Here is a 17,605-nt window from a genome sequence, read left to right as displayed (position 1 = left end):
TCACAAGGTTGAATACCACAAAACATGAACACTTCCTACTTCATGGTCATACCAGAGATCAAGGGACGCTTAGATTACTTTCAAGGCCACCAAGGAGATGATGTGGCAATCTAAATGAGCCTGCTCTGCATAACTGTGGCAAACCTGCAATGTAACACACAACCACAGCCAAACTTGCTTCTGTATTGAGTTGTGCCAAAACCAGTGCAGACTTTAAACAAGGAAAAGAAATTCCTATCCCTACTTCTTCATTTGAATTCCCTCTTGGAACTCAATTCCTCCTATTGCTTTTACAGGAGCCATGCTATTTCACACCTATTAACTACTGTATTCATCAGTTTAGGGCCCTTATTCTATAATATAATTATTCAAACTCTGGTTAGTATTTGCAAAGATCTAACTTGGCAGTCTCCTTCAGGACGTCCCATGTTTACATAGTTATTGATCACTGTAGCAAGCAGAAGTTTGAGATACTTACTTGCTCTGACTATTTTTAAAGCAATTCTTAAAGATTGTTCAGAGCACACAGAATATTCCCAAGGCAGTGGCAGGGCATCCCTGCACTAATAACCACAGAAGCCATTCTAATGCAAGCAGTATTGGTGCAGGAAGTAGCAAGCCCTCATGCCTCAAAGACAATCACAGAAAAGGCAGAGGGCTGGAGAAACTCAATGTCTCTATAATTAGTGACAGAAAGTTTCAGCACAGGTTTAACAGACACTGTAAGCTGAAGAACACACACATTCTAAAGTGGTGGCTAAAAACAGCATTTAAGACTAGAAGAATAAGTTACTTTAATATTAAAAGCAATAGTGGCATAATTACAGCAATGAGATACTGCTCAGCACTTCAGAAGTAAAAGAAACTCTTTTGAAAGTGATAATTTTCATTGCTGGTTTACAGTATGAAGGCATCAGTGATTGCTACAGGCTATGTACATCCTACACAGAGCACAAAGTGCACAAGGAACGGTAATTTTCCAGAGGACTCTGTGCCTGGCTAACTATTTTGGTAAAACTTCAGGCAGCCTCATTTTCAGAATATAAAGTGTTTCAGTTGACTGAAAAGGAAAGCAACTCAAATCATTAATAATCTCCACCACATGTAATGTGGCATATTTTTTTCCAAGCAAATTACAGATAAGAAATAAGCCTTTAGTTGTTAGTAAGTCATAATAATCCAAAATAAAGATAAAAATCCACTAACTATTAATTATATATTAAATATGCATCTATAGCAATAGGTAGACAGGCAAGAGAATCAAATTTAGACTGACAGGTGCCTCAGGAACAAACCAAAAATTGTAATTGTGGACACAGATCAAAATGCCAGATTCTACTCAGTTACTGAATTTAAGGAGAAGAAGAAAATGTTCAATCATAATATTTGTTTAAGAATGTTTATCTTCTTTCTTACCATTGAAAGTTAGGAACACCCTTGCTTGAGGCTGGGAAGATCCTTTTACACTGCTAAAGTAAATAAATATCCCAATCAACACGTTCAATGCAAGAAATTCCATGTCTTCAGATTTGCAACTTAATATCCAAGAAATGAAACCTGAAAGAGAGATATATCACATTACTCTTCTCATACAATCTTGTGGAGCAAAAAAAAAAGTATGGAAAGATTGTGTTGGAGCCTCTTCCAGCTGAAGCCATAATTACTGATGTGGAGGAGGTACAGCACTTCTGTTCCTGCTCTTGTGCCAGCAGTCTCCTCTGCTGGCACAAGAGGAACTCTCTGCCTGTTAGTAGAAATCAAGAGAGCCCAACTTTTGGCTAGGGCAGACTACAGCACAGTTTATTTAAAATGAAGACAATTCCACCTGCTGGAAATATAATTATACTAAATGTCAAGGCAGAGCAAAGCAAGGACAGGAGATAAAGTTTCACGAATAAAAATCTGGCTGATATTTTTAGACATCTCTCTCTCATGTTAAGCGGGGAAGAGGTTTGGGTTTGGGGTTTTTTCTTCCTTTTCTTTAAACATCTGAAATCAAAGTTGCTTGGAAATGAGCTTTAAGTTTTAGTAAGCTGAGCTCTCTAACCACCCTCAAGTTTTTCTTTAAAGAAATTCTGTCAGTGTATGTCATTAATTACAAAACTGTGAAACCAAAAGTATTTCAACACACTTGAAACTGTTAGTCAACGTTTGCTTTTTGGGCTAGCTCCTTTCAGGATACGCACCTGCTCTCATTGATTTCTACAGGGCACTAAGAATCCCAGAGCTGGACAATGATACCACACTTGATATATCTGCTACTCCTCCTGCACACCTGCTGACCCTTCATTTTATAGGAGTTAGCTGCTGAGAAGCCTGAACATCTCAAATAATCAGAAAACACTTCAGAACTCTGCATCTTTTCCTATTTCAGAAGGACTTGAGGTCACTGGAATCACTGGGGGAAAGTGGCTTTTCTAATGGACTTTAGACCAGATCCAAAAAGCCCAGCCACCATTAGAAGCTGAACAGTGAATATCTGTATCACATCTGCTACTAAACTGCATCTCTCCCAAAAACTATGAAGTCCAAATTTCATTTCACCTATTGTAACAACATTGTCAGCTCAGCTGCAAAAGTGAGAATACATAATACCATCATTTAAGGCCCACTTTACTTCACTACTTTTATATTTCTTTTTGATGTAAATAGCCCTCTACTAGACACCACTTATTAGTTAATCACTCAGGTGATATACTTGATTGGCAACTGGAAGCACTTGGAAAGACACAACCCATACAGCTAGAAGATATCTTTAAAGGCTATACATTTATTTTATGAAGAGACTTGTTACCTGTGCAGTCAGCTTGCCGTTTTTCACCTCAGCTCTGCTCCAGCACCACAGTCCCTCCAGTGGAAGCTAATATTTCTACAGCCTCGTTCACGCTGTCCCTCTGAGGCTCACACCTGTCCTTAAAGGACCGGCTGTAACCACCCCAGCACGGCAGGAATGAGCTGTCAGGCAGGGATGACTTTGGGTCAGCACTAGCTTGGGCTGGATCCACACCACTGACTTCGCGGTAAAAGCCCCGTATCTCGTTACCACCTCTGTCATTCCCTATCCACTCACTGTAAATCGCTTGGAAAGGCTTCTCTTTGCATGAGGACTTCTCATCAAGTTGGGGGTGGGAAGAAGAGCGTGCATTAAAGTGCAGAGCTCTGCAGCCCACACTCTAAACTCTCTCCTTCATTATTTGCTCTGAGTACTGAGAAATGCACGGAGATCAAGTAATTCTACAACTCTGCTAATTGACAAAAACAACCTTGTCAGAAATTTGCCAGCTACAGATCAGGTCTGTAGGAAAAACATATCCATTCTGGCCCAGTTCCAAATTATCTCTAAGGGTCTGTTAACTAATAAAATGATAGTTGCAGAGATTTTGCCAAGAATAATTTTTAAACAGGCTGCAAGAACTCTAGTACTAATGTTGCTTTGTGGGCTTTAAATTTAAAACCTTGTGACTTGCCCATAGGATATCCTTTAACTTACTCCTCTTCTAAGAGAGAAATGGCATTAAATCCCAATAAAATTTCTTTGTCAGGCCAAAATAAATAGCCAATCATAAAGAACATGTGATTTAACAGACGCAATGGGATAAGTATTTTACAGTAGTAGCACTATTCTTTCCTTCCAATATAGATAAAAAGTCAGAAGAACAAGTGTGCGGTTTTCTTTCTTCCTTTAAATACTGTAGGAAACAATAATAGAAAAAAACCCTTTCAGCTCTCTTTCCCTCCCACTCTCGTGCCTCTTGCCAATTCTAGTGTAATCAGTTAGAGGAGTGAAACATTGCTACATTTCACTGCTCAAATTGCAGATCTTCACCGTTAACACAGAAGTGACAGGCAAATATAAGATTCAAGTGCTGAGCAGCATGGTTCCTACCCAGCTGTTAGACACATAAATAATAAATGCATATAGTGCCAAAAAGGTACCTCAGGGTGTCTGACATGTAAGTTACCTAATGGAAATAGGTTTAATTTCAGAGATTTACAGAGCTGGTAACTGACAGCTCATTGCAGGTTTCACTCTTGCTTTGGGCTTATATCCCAGCTCTGAATTTATCTCAGTAAGTCATGCTACTATATTCAGCACGTCCAGTGCACATGATCTCTGCTGACAACACACAGACCTAAAGCCTTGCAAGTACTTTAAAAGAATCCTCCAGGACAGACAAAAAGCAGTGTCTAATTGCATTTCTGTTCTTACATTCTAGTCTAACTGTAAACAAACAGAGAAACCGCTACGAAAGTGAGTGAAGTAGTGAAGTTTCCCTGCCACGGAGGTCGCTGGCAGCATGTTGCATGGCTTCTGGAAAGTACAGTATCGCTTTGCTAGGAAGTGCTGTGCAGGTGTCATCTGCTACAGCCTGGGTCCTACCCCTAAATCCTGTACTGAAAATCACTTGGCAGAGGAAAGAAAATAAATTAAGGAGGAAAAAAAAAGACAAAAAAAACCTGCCAAACACGGACTATGCCAATCTGGAAAACATTGGTTTAACTATCTGTGAACAGCAGCAAATTCCAACAATCAGAGACATTTCACATCTATTACAGAAAAGACAGAGAACTTTAAGTTATGCTTACCCGGCTATTGGAAGCAGCAGTGATAGTGATTTCTATCTGGTTTCTATCAGTTTATAGACTCCACTCCTGCTACCAGAACATTTTAATTCCAAACCTGGCTCACGGCAGAGGGAAAAAAATAAATTAAAAGAAAAAAAAAAATTGAAAAAAAAAAAAAAAAGAAAAGTCTCTCCTCGTGGTGGTTGCAAAGATACTCCCGGCTCCTCTGTACAATAATCCTGGCAGTGGACTCCTGAGGCTCAGGGAGCGCTTCTCCCCTGCGCGCAACCACGCACCTAGGAGTGAATGGAGCGGCCGCGCGGTGCCGGCGCTGGTTTCCAGTTACAGGCGCTGCCCTGCCCTGGCCGCCGCTCCGGCGAGGCGAGGCTCGGCGGCCGCCGGTGCATCATTAGCTGAGCAAATAGGGGCTGGAGCTCATAAATAATGGCGAGGCCACACCCCGCCCTGCGCGCCGCCGGCTGCCGCCCGGCCCGGCCGCCCGCCCCGGGCAGCGCCGCGGGGCGCAGGGAGCGCGCAGGGAGCGCGCAGGGAGCGCGGGGCACAAGGGACGCGCAGGGAGTGCGGGGCGCAGGGGGCGCGCAGGGAGCGCGCTCGGCCCCGCGGGGCTCGGCCGGCGCAGCCCCCGGCCCATCGCGCACGGAGCGCGCCCGCCGCGGGAGCCGAACTCGCCGGGAAAGTTTCTGCCCCGCCGGGAGGGTCGTGCCGGGGCTGCCAGCGCACTGCTCGGGCCGGGGCAGCGCCGGGGGGAGGCGGCGGGGCCGGGGCAGAGCGGCCCCGGGCGGGGAGCGGAGCCGGGCCCCGGCGCGGCCGCGGGCGGAGGATGCGGGAGAGGTCGGTAGGTGTCACTGTGAAGGGGGAATGAGAGCGGCTGCCGTGGCGGGGAACCGGGTACAGGCAGACCCCTCGGAGGAGGCTCTTCCCCCCCACTACCCTCGAACTGTTCCCTATATTTAAAACTTTAAAAGCGAAGAGTAAGAGAAGCGTTAGAACAGTGGTTAGGTTGAGCTCCCTGAGTGATTCAGGTGTTTTACCCCAGCTTTCAGCAGCTTTTTTTTGCGAACATTGTGAGCTGTATTTGCTCAAGGTCAGTTTTCCCCAAGATACGCTGAGCAGTCTTTCCCGTTTGGTGAGATTTGTGCTCTTACAACAGCGGGCCAGCACTGAAAATTTTACCCAAGGTGTTGACTTTGTTAAAAAGTCCGAGGGTTTTCCAAGCAACATCACTTGGGTTTTGGCTTAGGTTTTCCTAAACTGTCTTGCAAGCATATTCTGTACTGCTCTGACCTGCTGGGTACAAATTTTATTTGGATCAAGATTTTCACTTTTGTAGAGAGAGATGGGCTCTGATCCGGTCGAGGCAGTGTGGGTCACTCAGCAGTGTACTGTCACAGCAGGACTTTGAGGGAGCACATCTCATAGTGCACTTGGAGACATCTCCCACAGCCAGAAATATGTTAACCAGTAAACAAGTACCCACAATGAATGTGCACATGCTCGAGTTAGAGTTTTGCTTCCAACTATTACACACTCTGACCATACTAACCAAAGCAGTCAGTAATACTGGTGGTATTATAGCCAAAGATCAGGGAGTAGCCTGAATACAGCACTCTGACTAAACAAATTTTGTCTATACATGTAGACAAAATCTTTATGGCTCCTGTCTATTGGCTACTTTATGTAAAGGCTCTTTTGCACAAGTGAGGGTCACAGGTATTTCAAAGACTGTGTATCCCCCAGGCTTCAGTGCCAGGCTAGCAAAGTTTGTGCTTTCTTCAAGCAAGAAATTCCAATATTGTGTGGTGCTTACCATCCCAGAGGATACAAAAGTATGGGATGGTCTGTCCTCTGAAATGAAAAGTCAGATTTGCAGCCGATGCCAGAAAATACGTGGCTCCAGAATTTTTGAAAGCTTGATCCACTTCAGATCATGTCTTGAAGTTTAATTCACTGATGCCTTTAGATGAACCAAACTCTTGACATCACAAGTCCTTAAAAACATTGGTGCTGTTCCAGTTCTCCTTCTTAACAAAAATAAACTACACAGAAATGTGTGAACACTTGCTGTCCCAGAGAGCAGTTTAAACTAAGCCCATGGGCAGGCAGTGTGGTTGTGAACATGATGCTGCTCATCCTTGAACTGCGGTGATGTTCAAATGCCTCAGTCTGACAGCAGCACCCTGGCAAAAGGAGAAGTCACTTTTTTGCTTTGGAAAATCCCCACAACTAAGTGCAATTAGAGATTGTCATGCCAAGCAACAGAAGTGAATCAGCCAGTCCAGTGTTCTCCCTCTTGCTGTGATCTACACAGGGTGATTCAAAGGAAAATGCACAGAAAACCACAGAACAAATACGAAAATATTTTTCTTTTAGGAGGTTTTGGGGAGATGTGTGATAGATGGTGATACTAGTCAGAGAAAAAAAGAATGTTACGATGAAATACCAACACTAGAATTTATGATGATTCTGTCTTCCCCAAATGTTTTTCCTTTAATAGAAAAAGTCTACATTTTTGCCTTTATAGTACTGATTTTCTAGGTAAAAGCACAAACACATACTCCTCAAAATAAAGAAAAAAGAGAACAAAAAGAATATGCTCAAGCATGAATCAACATCAGCGTTAGTTACAGTCACTTGTGTTTGTCAGGTATTTTGTGTTTGTATGGACACTGCAGGGCCATCTGGCTAGCTGCACTTCTTCCTCAAATCTGCTAGCTACATTGGAGATAAAAAGGTAAAATGGAACACTGAGGAAAATTATGGGGCTTTCCAGCACTCCCTCATGGACTTTGGGCTTATAAAATAGCAAATGAACTACAAAGAGACAAATGCAAAACTTTAATCTGTGAGATACCATCACACTCATATCTGATAGGCAAGGCCAGAGAATGCTAATTTTAAAAAGCAAATTGAAACAAGAACAAGCTTGCCATATTGATTTATTTGTATTTAACATGTGCATATGTGCAGGTCAGAGCATGATAATTAACTTTAAAAAGCAGTTTGAACTTCACAGCTGGGCTAAGAGAAATGGTTAAAGTTTTACTTTAGGTGTTTTGTAATAGCATGCGTTAGCTTCAAGCAAAACTCATGGAATGGAAATTACTTCTCCCAATTATGAGGTGGGGTTTCAGCATTAACTGGCATGAATCAGCCCTGTGAGTTCAATGAAAAGTATGCAAGACACTTGTTTTCCAGGCTGTGTATTTTACAGCCTAACATGGGGATGAGGACAAGTAAGTTGGACTGTGCTTTGCAACTGGTTTTTAATCATTCCTCTATTACACAAAGCATATGATGTGTTGTACAATTTGCTTCTGGTTCTGATTTCTTGCATGTGAGATTTATAACCAAGGGCAGTGATTCCGGTCACATCACGTATGGGAGGACAGAGTCAGGCCCTCGCTCAGCTTTGGATTTGGAGCAGTTCTGACTCTTGCAATGTGATCTGAGCAAGCAAATCCCCCTGGCCAAAACAAATACAGCTGATTTTGTTGTATCTGTGCACGGTGTTTGCTTCTTACCCAAACAAGTCATCTTAATGGACCCAGGTCTAGCTTTAGACCTAAACATGAATTATAGCCAATAATAAGAAAGACAGGAGTGGATTTGGATTTTAACATATGGGCTTGGGGGCTGACCTTTTTTTGTTTTGATTTGGTTTGTTTTGTTTCCCCTCCCTTAGATTTTAAGCTCCTGAAGAAGTGAACATATTGTAAGAGGCATCAGGACTGGAAGGAATGCAGGTTTAAAAGAAGGCAGGAAACTAAGAAGTATAAAGAGGAGAAGGGAACCTTCTGAGAGGCAGTTGGATGGTTAAAGGTGGCATAGTGGAATAGAATCAAATAATTTCAATGGATTGGCAACAACTAGCCAACGTGAAGATCAATAGGCTTAATAATCGGATTCTGCTTTGAACACAAGCACAGACTAAGACAATATCAAGTGCCAGCTATTATAAAGAAAAAATGTAGTAAAGGCATAATAAAGTGACCATCAAGTGGAATTCATTCCTTCCTTAAAAATCAAAGGAATGCTGTATACAGTAAATGTTCAGATTCCAAGTGATGAGAGAAAATGCTATTAACGTCTATTTTCTCTGCCCTCATTTATGAGTGTCAAATCACCTTAAAGAAATGCAGGGTCATTAGGTAATCGAATTAATTCATCACTGTTTATTTTCTTTCTTACAGTTAGAAGAACTAGGGAAAGTGTGAAATATATCAGCACTTTTTTGTGGGAAAGCTATTAGGTGTTTGTTTTGATGGTGTACTCATACGAGCAGCAATTTACATTCTTTTTCACAACCAACAGTTCAAAGATTCAAGAGATAATAAGGATCAAGCTCCTGGTGATACCACTGTGTGAACAGAAGTGGCATTAGGTCCTTGGACATAGTGTGCCCCAGTTTGTCAATGGCCTTGTTTAGGTAGGTCACTGTCAGACTGGTCATAAGAGTGAAGCTTCTTCACCAAGGTCACAGCCTTATAGAACTGCTGGCATGTAACTAACAATGACCTGTCAAACTGAATTGATCAGTTTGCTTCTTAATGCTTAAGGTTCTGTGAAAGTCCATTTAAAGGAGATAATTCATCTTTTCAGAGCTTAAGGAAAATTAGGTGCTTAGATCAGGATTGGTGTAACCATGTAATGAAGTACTACTACCTGGATGGGAACAGGGGAAAGCATTATGCTCTTAGCTTGATAAAAGTCCAGTTGTCCCATTTAATAAACCCTTCTCTGAGTGGCTTCCCTGGAAGTCAGTGAGCCAGCACTTCATAGTAACTCTGCCCTTGAAGAGACTGTGATTTGGGTAAGGTCATAATCAAATAAGTCCTTCTGTGCCTGTACAAAAGATGTCAGCATGTTTCTGGTATGCTACCAGGCCTTCATGCTTCCTCTTTTTAGTATGGCAACCACATTATTGCTGTTTGTAGGAGAAAGACAGTGTTGTAGTCAGATTTTCCACTTTTTAGCTGCTATGACTAAGTGAGGTCAGTAATAGAACCAGAGTCACTGTTCTTGCACAAAGCTGCATTTGAGTTTTTAAGAAATCAAACAAGAAATCATTATTTTGCAAGTTGATGAGTAAGAATATGTATAATGAAGACTTGAATGAAGGAAAGGAAAGGAAAGAGCTGTTGATGCACCAAGGATGGCTCCAGGCCAAGCAAGCTGCAAATAGAAAAAAGCATGAATGCATGGAGGAGGCAACAGTGTGTAATAAGTGCATTGGAAGTACTTGGAATGAAGATCATATGGTGCAAGGAATTCTATAAAAACACAGAGAAATAAAGCAGCAGCAGTTATGGAGCTTTTTATCCAAACAGATAAATAGAAACAGAAGGGGAGGGAAGGCAAGGGATTACCACAGGGTAGAAGGGGCAGTGACATAGCCCTGAGTGTCATGGCCATTTCCAGCACACGCCACTCTACAGCCTGCTACTTGATCTATTGTTGCATCTGCAGGGCTCACAGCACTCAAGGGAGTCCTCTCATGCTATTGGAAGAAAGTTTTGAAAAGCTATCTTTTTGTCATTGATTCAGCTTCTGTAGTGTTAGTAGAGCCTTGTGTGAATTACTACTTTTTTTTTTTAATAAATACAAAAATAAAAGAAGGCTTATGATTTTTTTCCCTATTTATTGTAGATTTGAAACACACTCCTACGAGCTTGATTATAGAAAACCCCCAGTCTGGTCCCAGATAATACACCAGCACAGTCCTATTTCCCACCATGCTTCATATTCAAATCAGGAATAGTGACTTTATACCTTACAGTCTTTGATTTGTTTTTTTCCCTGTAAGCAGAGACCATCTAATTCCTGACAACATATTGTTTGCATTCTGCAGGCTGTTCCTTTAGAAGAAGAGCAGAAGGACTATTCTGTGTATGCCTAGTCCTTCCCTAAGCATGTCCTCTTGGCCACTGTCCCATTTACTCTCCCTAAGGAAATGTTTGCCATGCAGAAGACATAAAAGAACTTGTGTCTCCAGATGAAAGAAGAGCAAAACTACTTAAAAAGTCTATCATTTGAAGAATACCTGCCAAGTGGAGCATTGACTGAAGCAATCTGAATAATGCCTGCTGTCCCCTGGAGACATCAAGGGTCTGTGCATATGGGACCAGAGAATGCTGAGGGATGGAATCAGCCTCAGAGATATCTCCTCTCCTACAAATCAAGCCAGATCCTTTTGCCTTATGCTCTAGCTCTGGCATTTTAAACCAGATCTCTCAAGTAACCCAGTATGACCAATTCTTCCATTTTCTTGAGGAAACCAAAGAAGTATTGGCTATTTTAATGTAAATCCAATGTGAGAAGCTATAGCATGCAAGTTGTAATTCTTTACCACAGCACTAAGGAATGTATTTTTGCTTCCAGCAGACAGATCCCCATTTCTCAAACAATCTGTCGTGTTGTCTGCTGTGAGACAAGGTTTGGCTCTGGAATCAGCATGGTACAGCTGGGGTTGTGCTGTTGTTTAGGTGCAATGCTGACATTTTTGTCCTTTGTTGTACAGATACCATGGCCCTACCAAGCTCCTAAAGAAGATAAAATTGAAGCTGTGCTTTTAATCTTGTTCTGTGCTGTATTCTTGACCATGTGAAGTCTCAGGAAGTATGGCCTTCTAAGTGCTAAGGTCAAACCTTTGTCACAGGTGCCTCCAAATGCTCGTGATTCCATGTGTTTTACTTTTTTCACTCTCAGTGCAATGGATGTTTTGAGAGGCTCTAAAAAATGCTTTTTGCAGTGTATTAAGTAGTCATACTTCAGTCATCAAAACCTTTCTTGAAAGCTACCCCATGGTATGAGCACTGTTCTTTAGAACGTGTTGCCTAAAAAGTCTGAGCAAACTCTTGGCTGGTGAAGGCAACGTGGGTTCAGTGGGGTTTAAGGGAGTCTGCTGAGTTCTTTGTATGGCTTTTGGGCCTCGGGACAACCAGGATATGGGTTAATTTAAAATAACATTAAATCATCCATTTAGAATCAAATTTTATTAGTTAAAAAAGTACTTAGAAGCAGTCATAGACTCTGACCTATGTATTTATTGGCTGTTATGGATTGGAAATACACTTTATTGCTATTGTTTTATTAGTTGCCTACTCAAAGTTAGCTCAGTATTGATAGAAGCACTCAATGGACCCAAAATACAGTGTCATATCTCACATTATGAACCAAGCCTCAGAATTTGCTATCATACTGAAAAGTTTCTGTTGCTCTAAATTAGTTCTTGGCTTTTTATTGAGAGAACTACAATTTAAAGTGAGCCTATGCTTATTTTTTTTTCTTCAGCAACATAAACATTCCAATAAATATTTGTCTTTTTTATATGAATGTCTTCAGAACATCTGTTAATTGAATCTTTATTTGAATCTATTAGCAGTAGTTTGTTTTAAGCCAAAAAGACTAAAAAAATTAAAATAGATTGTCTGGATGGCAGCCAGTATCTTCTCCAAAGTTACACCTTTTTAACTTAAATTCAATTTATTTTTTTCCCATTATTCAAAGTCAGTTAGGAGTAAAAAATTCAAAAGACAAACACTGTATTGATACAAAATATTTATTAAAAACATTATTATTTGGCATTTTGCCATTTCTGACATTTAAAACATTTACTTGTACAACTTCAAATTTATCTTAATGTATTTCTAAAGTATTGTGAAATTGGAGATAAACGTTTTCAGTAATACTTCAATGCACTCTTGCCTATTTATTCCTTGCAGTTTACTTATATTACAAACACTTCCACAAATCAGTTAAATCCGTTGTTGCCAATATCTATAAATATATGTATAATACATGCCTTCTCTTGTATTTCTCTTTATGTACTTTCAATTTAATTTAGCAGTTGCCAAAGACCACTCATTAAAATGTTCCAAAAATGGGTTCTTTATCCTAATTGTTAAAAAACTGCTTTTAATACAGGTTTTTCCTCTCAAATATTAGAGAACAGGAGGAAGCATAAAGAAGGAAAAGTTAGTGTAACACATTATGTCTATAATATCAGGCACAGCATAATTTACTTTATTTTTTTTTTCTTTCCAGGATAGGTGTTGTTTTTAGGGGTTTTTTGTTTGTTTTGTTGTTGTTTTTTGGTTTTGGTTTTTTTTTCCTGGACATCAATTTATCCTGTAAGTGATTGTAGACCAAGGAAATTTTTGTAAATCTCTAAATTTTGCCATAAGAGGGCATTATTCATGCACTTAGACTACAAAATGCATCTCAATATACACACAAACGTTATAGGAGATGGTAATTATCCACACTCATGAACCAGCGAAGTAAAGAATATTAATATTTCTGTAATTAGGAATACTTTAAAGAAGTTACTGGGACAGGGATAGTTCACTGTCCTGTGTTCTTTTCCTAGATAGTCTGAAGATGCAAGAGGAGACCAAAGAAGAGGCAAAGTACTGCTTTTGCAGTCAGTCTGGAAATTACCACCTAAGACAACAATACCAAAGGTGGTTTCTCAGCTATGGACACAATTCAGGAAGTATGCCAAGGCAAGGTTAGCATTAAGCACTTGTTCATGCCCTCCAGGAAAATGGAAGTTAAGGAGTTAGAGCATCTGTAAGACAAAGGACATGAATCCTTAAGTTCCTGCTGTGAGTAAAAAAAAAAAAAAAAAACAAAAAAATGGAAAAGTACTTAATCCTGAGCCTTTAACATTTTTTATGAGTGATGTCAGTTGTGAGAATGGGAGGAATACAGAGATGTGCCATATCAAATATGGATCTGAGAAACCTTTGGGATGGAAAAGAATTGTCTTTTCTCCGCTCCCCACCAAAAAATTCAGAGTAGAAGTTAGATCTTAAAATATAATATAATGGCTTCTGCTAATGTTGATGAATGTTGGATTGTTTCCCAGAAAATAGAAAATCTTCATTCTGGAACAAGAAACAAAGAGAAAATACACTCTAAGTGGAGTTTTCAGAGCCCTGAAAGACTGTTACCATGCAAGCTGCATTTGTGCTCTTGAACGGAGATGGACTCAGGACTGCACACACAGGGTGTCCTGTGCAGGGATTGTCAATATCTCACCCTGTGCCTCTTCTGTCAGGCACTGAAAGTGTCTCTAGACAAGGATTTTCTTGTGTCATCCTCATCCACCCAATCACCAATGCATCCTTTCAGTTCTGAGTCTCTCAGAACATCATTTTCTGATTTAAAATTATTTAGCATCACAAAGGATGTATTTCATTGTCCCGTTTCCTGAATAATGTACTATATCACATGATCACTACCTTTAAATCCTTTTCATTGACAGCTATAAGGAAAAACAATGTGACAAGCAGAATACAAATTGCTTTCAGATATGTTTTGGGTATTCTCCAGCTTGTCAATTCTTTTTTTTTTTTCCATTGGTGTATACCAGAAATGTGCAGAGATCCAGCAGTAATATGTTATTTGCAGAAACCGGTAATTGAAATGTAGAACTGAATTTGGTCATTTTGTCATCTGTGCACTTTTATGAAGACCTATTAATTACTATCAAAAGAATCTTGTAAGGGAAAGACTTATGTGCTTTGAATTTCAATCCACTTCATCACTGCATGGACATTACATTAAGATTTGAAAAACCAGAACTGCAGCTGGCACAAAAGATATTATTCTGATCAAGACAGTAAATTCACTGAGTTATGAACTTACAAATAATTTGTGTTAACACCTGCATATTTTTAAAAAAACTCAATATACTCCCCAAGGCAATAATATTTCAGTGTCAGTAATGGAATCCCTGCTGTTAGAGATGAAAATCATATCAATTAAATTCTGCATCTGCAACCTCAGATTTTTTAACTTCTTTCTCCCTTCTGCTTTAGGGAAAATGACAGGAGTTTTGTAAAATTCATCAGATAACAAATACTTGGAATGATGGACTGGAGCCCAGATAAATTCCAACATGCGAGCTGGTGTCTTTATTTGGAACAGGTTGAAATCATACTGCTCCGTGACTGGCTGGTTTTGGGAGTGCTGTCCTTGTTCCACTTGTGGAATGACTAGTGGAGCTGCTTGTGTGGATTTACATACATGTCTGAACAAAACTGTGTGATTTTTATTTGTCATACATACAAGCAGCTGCTCCTCCAAAATTCTTCCTGCATTTTTTTTCCTGATATTTGTTGATACTGCTGTAATTCTAATTGTTAGCTACATGCTTGAAGATCAAAACAATAAATGGCAAATGGAACTCAGCTGGAGATGGGTGTCCACTATTGTTTGTACCTGTTTGGGAGCAGGGAGCTTCTGCCAGGTAATCTCTTTTATACTGCTAGCAGGTTTACATTATCTTTTAATGGTAATAATTGTAATAAAGTGGCAGTGTGCCTCTTCTGTAGTTTTAATTCCCTATCAGAAACACTGTGCATCCTGGGAACACGAATTAGTTACAGATTTCAGGGGGTTTCAGTGTGTTTCCAGTACACATTTAAAGGTTTTTTTTTTCCCAGTACCTTTAAACTCACAACTGCTTTGTGAAATGTTATTTTAGTCATTTTATTGAAATTGTCTTGGAAACGGGCAGTTTCATGTATGAAACTTTCATGTATGAAAGAGCTGTTACTACTTTCTCAGAAGAAAATATTTTTCATCACTTCAAGAGTCTCTGATTTCCATAGGCCAGCAGAGACACTTTCCTTCAGTCTCTTCTGTGTCATTGATCTAAAGGAAAGCCGCAGCCTTCTACAGGCTTCAGACTTGTACCCAGGTGTCCCATTCTCTTGTTTCTGCCTGGCTGATGGAACTAGTTTTATTCAGTCTGGGTCTGGTAATAAAAAAAAAGTGAGACTGTCAAGTATCTTCTATTCACTGTTGTGGTTCTGGACTAAAAGCAAGCAAACAACAAACAAACAAACAAACTTTTCCCCAGCCCACACCCATGCAAAAACCTGATACAAATGTACAACTCTTTAAGTTTCTTCTGTGATCCTGATGGTTAAATCCTGTGTGTCACAACTTCACCTCCCTGCCCATGTGCCTTAGCTTTACCTGCCACAGAAAAGGAGACAAGGAGACTCCCTCACTACATGTTTTCTCCAGCTTCTCTATTTGAATGGGGATCTTTCCAGAAAGGATCTGTCTCTCAATGACTTTTTCACCTAATGCTATATTGCCTTTAGGTGTTTTTTGAAAGCTAATCCATTATGACTCAAGGAAAACTGAAAAGCTCTTAAGAAGCCATCAGCAACGTTCACCAGAGCATACCTGTTTTTGATGTCATATAAATCTACTTGGTCAGAGACAGTGTCCCACATTTGCTGTATTTGTGTGAGACATCTTTTCAAATCCAGAGAAGGCATGAAAGTAGCAACCTGGCTAAACTTGGAAGGAGTCACTGCAGGAAAAAAAAAGATTTATCGAGAGTATTTTCTATCATATTTCAAACTCTGTCTGCAAGCATTCAAAGTACAATTCTGATATGCAAAAATCCCCAAATCTTTTAAAGTGCAAATAGATATTTTTGAGCCATCTCAAACAGCCTCATTCATGCTTATCTTCATCTTTGGGTGATAACTGGTTAAAATATTTTTGAATAATGAAGGCATTGTCAAAAATCAAGCCTATTCACAAAAGGTACTTGAAAAGAAAATTATGCTCAAGTTGTTGAATACATTTTTCATTCTGAATAGTTTGTCAGACTATTTGCATCTTAGGGAGGATGTTGATTTCCTAGGTGGTTTTAAAATACATGTCACTTTGTAAATATTTAAAGATGCTAATTTTATATTCTTATCATAGAAACTACTTTTGGACAACAATCTTTTAAAGCATCTTTGTTAATGAGGAGGTATTTTGAAATCTCTGCTGACTACTTCACACCTTGTTTGGTGGTTTACACAGGTGCAGGGTGATGTAAGTCAAAAGAGAGTGATTTAACTTTTAAGGGAGTTTTTATGATCCCTTTATACAATTGTAATACATGAGATACATGTGATTTCCATAAATGGAGTTAGTAATTTTTATGGCACAGAAACAGAGAATTTGTATACAGATCATCTGCTTTCAGTGAGCAGCTCCCCTCACCCGCACACAGTCTAAACAAAAGCCATTTTTTTATGGAATGTTTTAGGATGAGGGAATCAAACAAATTGGGGTTTGTTTTGGTTTTTTTGGTTTTTTTAAATCATCTAGATTCCTTTTAAAGGTTATATCATCTTAGCTGCTATTAATAAAAAATAAACTGTAAATAACAGCATTGAAGGGAATTCAGAGTAAAAGTTCACTTTCTGAAAAAAATCACAAACATAATATCTAGTTATCATCACAAGCTCCAGAGAATTAGAATTAAAGTATGTTTTATTAGCATTTGCAGATCTAAAAAGCACATCAAGATCAAATGACCAATAAAGCTTTCAATTTTAAATCTGCAATCAAAATAATTACAAATCCTTTGGTACTTAAAATATACAGAGAATCCCAGACACTAAAGTGTTTTATTCTTTCAATACTGTTTCATGCCCCTTTTCTTTAAGGTCAACATTTTCTTTAGAAATTTCTCTGTGAGGGTGAAACAAAATCTCTGAAACTATCAAAGCTGTTGCCCTACATTAGTAAACTTGTACTCTATGCAAAACATCTGAAAGTGTTTTTTTATTTCTTCATGTCTGCCTAAGTTGTAGGTTTTATCAGACCATCATGTAAACATTTGTCTATCTGTTGGGATTGCTTAAATTAAAAAAATTATACTATATATTATATCATCGTATCATACTATATGATAATATATCATACATAATATAATCTGTCATAAAGGAGTGCATGGGTTTCTTTGTAAATTGTATCCATGTCAGCACAGTACTACTCACCTGCAGTCACTGGAATTATCATGTTGACAACTTTTGTCACATAAAAAGGGAATTTAACTAAAGTGCAGAGTCACGACATGATTTAGGTTTGCAAGGATTTAATCTCATTCAATCCCCTTTAAAGGCGAGAGTAACTCCCTAGTTAAATGCGGCCTCAAAGTAGGATCACATTGCTCCTTATCCCATCAGCTCTTGAAAACCTCCAAGGACTG

The 17,605-nt window shown here is 39.4% G+C and overlaps 1 protein-coding gene and 1 long non-coding RNA gene across 9 annotated transcripts in view; one reads left to right on the top strand and one right to left on the bottom strand.

The window, feature by feature from the left end:
* Positions 1 to 4,967, bottom strand: part of SEMA3C (semaphorin 3C) — a 115,565-nt gene extending 110,598 nt beyond the window's left edge. The window contains exons 1-3 of one of the 3 annotated variants that reach the window (XM_064421886.1): positions 4,863 to 4,967; positions 4,588 to 4,681; positions 1,417 to 1,557 (exon numbers count right to left, since the gene is read on the bottom strand). In XM_064421886.1, coding sequence (XP_064277956.1) covers positions 1,417 to 1,519 — 103 coding nt within the window. In that variant the 5' untranslated portion in view covers positions 1,520 to 1,557; positions 4,588 to 4,681; positions 4,863 to 4,967. The other 2 variants (XM_064421885.1, XM_064421887.1) reach the window with 2 other exon arrangements.
* Positions 4,968 to 5,362: 395 nt separating this feature from the next.
* Positions 5,363 to 16,555, top strand: LOC135301630 (uncharacterized). 6 transcript variants are annotated; one of them, XR_010363404.1, is made up of 3 exons: positions 5,363 to 5,422; positions 8,899 to 9,013; positions 10,436 to 13,276. It is a non-coding gene; the product is annotated as an uncharacterized LOC135301630 (long non-coding RNA). The 6 variants fall into 6 exon arrangements; XR_010363408.1 differs by lacking the exon at positions 8,899 to 9,013 and adding an exon at positions 14,412 to 16,555 and having other exon boundaries at positions 5,373 to 5,422; positions 10,436 to 13,096; XR_010363407.1 differs by lacking the exon at positions 8,899 to 9,013 and adding an exon at positions 14,412 to 16,552 and having other exon boundaries at positions 5,373 to 5,422; positions 10,436 to 13,193.
* Positions 16,556 to 17,605: the final 1,050 nt, after the last annotated feature.

The sequence above is a fragment of the Passer domesticus genome, chromosome 5, assembly GCF_036417665.1.
Source record: "Passer domesticus isolate bPasDom1 chromosome 5, bPasDom1.hap1, whole genome shotgun sequence".
In the NCBI taxonomy this organism is placed as follows: domain Eukaryota; kingdom Metazoa; phylum Chordata; class Aves; order Passeriformes; family Passeridae; genus Passer; species Passer domesticus.
The sequence above is the reverse complement of the archived record's forward strand: the minus strand, read 5'-3'. Positions and strand labels throughout refer to the sequence as shown.